General features: G+C 44.2%; 1 protein-coding gene across 1 annotated transcript; it reads left to right on the plus strand.

Moving 5' to 3' along the window:
• The first annotated feature begins 2841 nt into the window (after positions 1-2841).
• Positions 2842-5137, plus strand: LOC137357503 (probable G-protein coupled receptor 139). The gene is made up of 2 exons (XM_068023853.1): positions 2842-2911; positions 4236-5137. Exons 1-2 carry the CDS (start codon positions 2842-2844, stop codon positions 5135-5137), a joined length of 972 nt encoding a protein of 323 aa, XP_067879954.1.
• The last annotated feature ends 304 nt before the right edge of the window (positions 5138-5441 follow it).

A 5441-nucleotide genomic window follows, 5' to 3' on the forward strand; every position in this document is an offset into this window, starting at 1 on the left:
TCGATATCATCCAGGACAAAGCAACCCATTTGATCTGCACCCATCTACCATGTTAAACATTCACTCCCTCTAATAACGACTCACAGTGGCATTAGTGTGTACCATTGTGTAAGATGTACTGCAGCAACACACCATGCCTCCTTCAACAGCACCACATAGAGGGACACGGGCAGTAGACCCGTAGCAACAGCACCATCTGCAAGTCCACCTCTCCCTCCCCCACAAGCACACACCCTCCTGCACTGGAAATATATCTTTGTTCCTTCTCTGTCGCTGGATCAAATTTCTAGGACTCTGTCCCACACTGTGAGTACAGTCATCAGACGGACTGCAGCAGTCCAAGAAGGCAACTCATCGCCACCTTCTCATGGCAATTACAGACTGATAGCAAATGCTAACCTTGCCAGTGACTTCCACAACCTGTGAAAAAATATTATACAGCTCACTAACCTCACTTACCACAACCTGTGCGTTTACATACATACATTTAAAAATGGAATAGTGTAGGTCAGATGGTTTCACAGGTCGGCGCAACATCGAGGGCCAAAGGGCCTGTACTGTGCTGTACTGTTCTAAAAAAAAAAATTAAACATATATTTGTACTCCTCATATCCCGGCTTAGTCTGTTCCTATCTAATATGGGATCGACTCCTTTTCTAGTGCTAGCCAGCTCTCTCACTCCTTTATGATCAGCGATTCTATGACCAATGGATCAGATCTAAGCTCTTCAGTCCTGCCACATCCCATCATGAATGGTGGTGGATGATGAAACAACTAACTGGAGGAGGTGGCTCCACAAACATCCCAATCCTCAATGATGGGGGACCCCAGCACATCAGTGCAAAAGACAATGTTGAATCATTTGCATCAATCTTCAGCCAGAAGTGCCAAGTGGATGATCCATCTCAGCCTCCTCCTGAGGTCCCCAGCACCACAGTCTTCAGCCAATCCGATTCACTCCACGTGATATCAAGAAACGGATGAGGGCCTGGTTACTGCAAAGGCTATGGACCCTGATAACATTACGGCAATGGTACTGAAGAGTTATGCTCCAGAACTAGCTGCACCCCTGGCCAAGCTGTTCCAGTGCAGTTACAACACTGGTATCTGTCTGGGAATGCGGAATGCTGCCAAAGTATGTCATGTACACGAAAATATGGACATATCCAACCCAGCCAATTACCACCCTAACAGTCTGCTCTCGATCATCAGCAAAGTGATGGAAGGTGTCACCAACAGAGCTATCCAGTGGCAATTTCATAGGCATAACCTGCTCACTGACGCTCAGTTAGGCTTCCTCAAGGGTCACTCAGCTCCTGACCTTATTACAGCATTTGTCCAAACAAGGACAAAAGAGCTGAACTCCAAAGATGAGGTGAGAGTGACTGCCTTTGCTATCAAGGCAGCTTTCGACTGAGTATGGCATCAAGGAACCCTCACAAAATTTGAGTCAATGGGAATCAATGGGAAAAGTCTCTGCTGGTTGGACAAAGGAAGATGGTTGTGGTTGTTGGAGGTCAATCATCTCTGTCCCAGTACATCACTGCAGGAGTACCTCTGGGTAGTATCCTTGACCGAATAATCTTCCGCTCCTTCTTTGATGACCTTCCATGCATCATAAGGTCAGAAGTGGGGATGTTCACTAATGATTGTACAATGTTCATTTGCAACTCCTCAATTTCTGAAGCAGCCCATGTCCAAGTGCAGCAAACCTGGAAAATATCCAGCCCTGGGCTGATGAGTGGCAAGTATAATTCGCATCACACTAGTGCCAGACAATGACCATCCCAAACAAGAGAGAATCTAATGTTCAGTGGCATTACCATCGCTGAATGCCCCACCATCCAGCGTATTGCCATTGGCCAGAAACTGAACTGAACCTGCCCCATAAATACTATGGGTGCAAGAGCAGGTCAAAGACTGGGAATTCTGTGGTGAGTAACTCACCTCCTGACTCCCTAAAGCTTGTCCATCATCTACAAGGCACAAGTTAGGAGTCTGATGGAGTACTCTCCACTTGCCTGGATGGGTGCAGCTCCAACAACACTCAAGAAGCTCGACCATCCAGGATAAAGCAGCCCGCTTGATTGCCGCCCATCCACCACCTTTAACATTCACTCCTTTCACCACCAATGCACAGTGGCAGGATTGTGTACCACTACACGATACACTGCAGCAACTCACCAAGGCCCCTTAGACAGCACCTTCCAAACCCGCGACCTCTACCAACTAGAAGGACAAAGGCAGCAGATGCATGGGGACACTATCACCTGCAAGTTCCCCTCCATCCTGACTGTTAACTATATCGCCGTTCCTTCACTGTCACTGAGTCAAAATCCTGGAACTCCCTTCCTAACAGCACTGTGCCTGCAGCAGTTCAAGAAAGCAGTTCACCACCACCTTCTTAAGGGTAATTAGGGATGAGCAATAATTGCTGGACTTGTGAGCAATGGTCAGATCCCATGAACGAAAGAAATATGTTCTTGATATGAATACTAGATGATAATATAACAACTGTAAATAAAGTCATTCATTATTGTTGGATCAGTCCTGCCTGATTCTAACTTTTCACCTTATTCTCCAGAGAGGTCTGATTAAGATAAGGTCTTAAGATAAGGTCCTGGGCATTGAGATGTTCCTGTTATCCAGGAAAACATTTACATCGGAGTCAAAGCTGCTGATGTAAAGTGTTTGTTCAAGTGACTGTAACTAATGATCATAGGGAATACTGTGTCATTGGAGTTTTCCCCAGTATAAATCTGAGCGCATTGGCACATATCAGTTCACAGTGGCTACGGGAGCTGTGTTTTGCAAATATAGAAAAATCACTTTCGTACAAAAATGGAATATCCAGTAATGCTACAGATAGAACACATTTTCTATCCTGCTCTTGCTGTCTTTGGAGTTCCCGGTGAGCCGTTAACTCAGCGGTTCATAGTGTAAATTGTTGTTAACTGTACTGGTGAACCTGCCATGTTTTAATCGCCGATTTTTTTGGACAGCTGCCTGCTCTGTTCCATCCTGTTGAAAGGTGGAATGTTTGAAGACTCTGCAGTTTCAATCTTGTAGGAATTCAATTATATCTCATATGATCGTTTTGCATCCAACTCTGATAATCTTACTGGATTATTCCCTGCACTGCATGTACTGTGATCAAGAGTCGGGCTGAGAGCATGAATCATACCATCAGAAGTTGTTAACAGTTTTTCCACAGTGGAAATTAGCTGTTCTGAATTGCTTGTTAAAGAATGTGTTTTCAGTAATTGATACTGAGCTAGCACACAGTCTCTGCTTTACAAGATAGAGAATAGGATAATTGAATACTGAGTGCTGGTGTACTTTCAATGTCTCTAGACTAGTAATCCAGAGCCCAGGCTAATGCTCGGAGGGCAGAGGTTCGAATATCACCACAACAGATGGAGAAATTTGAGTTCAGTTATAAATCTAGAAATAAAAAGCTAATCTAATGGTGACCATGAAACCATTGTCGATTTGTTTTAAAAACCCATCTGGTTCATTAATGTCCTTCACAGAAGGAAATCTGCCGTCTTTACCTGGTGTGGCCTCGCTGTGACTCCAGACCCACAGCAATGTGGCTTACTCTTAATTGCCCTCTGAAAAGGCCGAGGAAGCCACTCAGTTCAAGGGCAAATCGGGATGGGCAATAAATGCTGGCCTTGTCAGTGACGCCCACATCCCACAAAAACGAGTAAAAAAACAGAGTGCAGGTGAGTGACTTTAGGATTGATCTGGAACGGAAAAGGGCCTCTTGCAACCCAATCTGTAAGCCTCAAAGTCTTCACCCAAGGAGTCCACATTGATGTTTTGTCCCAGCTCCTGTTGGCTTTCTTAACGCAGATTAACGAACCATATGAACCTCCCCCCTGCCCCTTCACCTTTTTGGACAATACCCAGGAGTCAAGCTTCAGATTGGACCCAGTCAGTTCCCCCTGTATCAAACCCCTTTCCCTTTCCCGATTGCACCTTCACTCAGCCCTTACAGTGGATCCAGTGATCATTTATTCACTTTCTATATCGATTTCTCAATCCATTATTAATAGTTGTGTTTCTAACATTTCTCTGTGATCAGCGCTGCCCAGGTAAATCACTCAGTTTGTAACAATCAATGCAGTGAACAAACGTAGAAATCTCACCTCAGGTCCTGTCAAACTGGTGTTTTGACTCCAGATCTGATCAGTAATTTCTCTGCTTCCTATTCTCTCTCTCTCTTCCAGTTAACTTGATGGCGATTGTGATCCTGTCCCGAGGGAAGTGCGGTCTCTCCAAATGTATCACTTGCTACATGGTTGGAATGGCAGCGGCTGATCTCCTGGTTGTTATCTCTGAACCGATATTTTACAGGATTGGACAGATATATTTCCCAGATTCATTCCTGTTCATTACTCCCGTGTGCAGTTTTATTTACTTGCTGATTATTACAGCCACAATGATTTCTGTCTGGCTCACAGTCGCTTTCACCTTTGATCGATTTATGGCCATTTGTTGTGAGAAGCTGAGAGCAAAGTATTGCACTGAGAAAACAGCTGCCATGGTTATAGGAACTGTAAGTGTGCTGGGCTGTTTAGTATCTGTTCCCTGGTACTTCAGATTTGAACCTGAATATATAATTGATAATGTCCCCTGGTATTGCATCACTAAACCAGTCTTCTTTACTTCCACTGCATTCGATGGATATGTTATCTTTTGCTTCACTTTAGGCACTTGTGTGCCAATTTGTGTGATTTTGTTGCTCAATTTTCTGATCACCAGGCGTATTTCAGCGGCCAGCAGAGGTCGCAGGGGACTCCGGGGCTGCAGCAATGCAGAGAAGCAGAAGGACCCAGAGATGGAGAATCGAAGGAAATCCATCATCTTGCTTTTCAGCATATCTGGCAGTTTTATATTGTTATGGGTGACGCAGGTTGTATTTTACATTTACCAGCGAATTACAAAGATTTATTCTTACCCTGTCACAGACCCTGTTTATGTCACTGAAGTGACAGCCAATATGCTTCAGCTTCTCAGTACCTGCACAAATACCTGTATTTACGTCTTGACCCAGAAAAAGTTCAGAGAAGAACTGAAGAATGCAGTGAGCTATCCACTCAAACTAATTGTTAAAATAGAAAGGTCATAGAAAGAGCTGAAGGGTTTCACGCAATAGAACTAAATTCTATCTCATACTCCATCTTATCCCCTTCCCCACTCCCACACTGGATTGGAAGTACATGTTATATTAGTGCCACAGAGTCCTGAAATAATCTTCCATCTGATTCTGATATTGTATGTATAAATTATACATGCTTATCTCGGTATATTTTATTGAAAATCTGACCTATTGAAGCTTGACTTGCTCTGCAGACGCTGCCTGAAATGTTTCTCTATAATGCTGGGCAAATGAACTCACCTGGTCCTTCAACTCAATGGCCTCCCTGTACTGA

Source organism: Heterodontus francisci, chromosome 48, assembly GCF_036365525.1.
Source record: "Heterodontus francisci isolate sHetFra1 chromosome 48, sHetFra1.hap1, whole genome shotgun sequence".
NCBI lineage: Eukaryota > Metazoa > Chordata > Chondrichthyes > Heterodontiformes > Heterodontidae > Heterodontus > Heterodontus francisci.

Excerpts from the sequence above, each read along its gene's own strand:
- LOC137357503 (XM_068023853.1), top strand. The coding sequence starts at position 2,842 with ATGGAATATCCAGTAATGCTACAGATAGAACACATTTTCTATCCTGCT. Across the intron at positions 2,912-4,235 it reads TGCTGTCTTTGGAGTTCCCG|TTAACTTGATGGCGATTGTG; the intron begins GTGAGCCGTTAA and ends TCTCTCTTCCAG.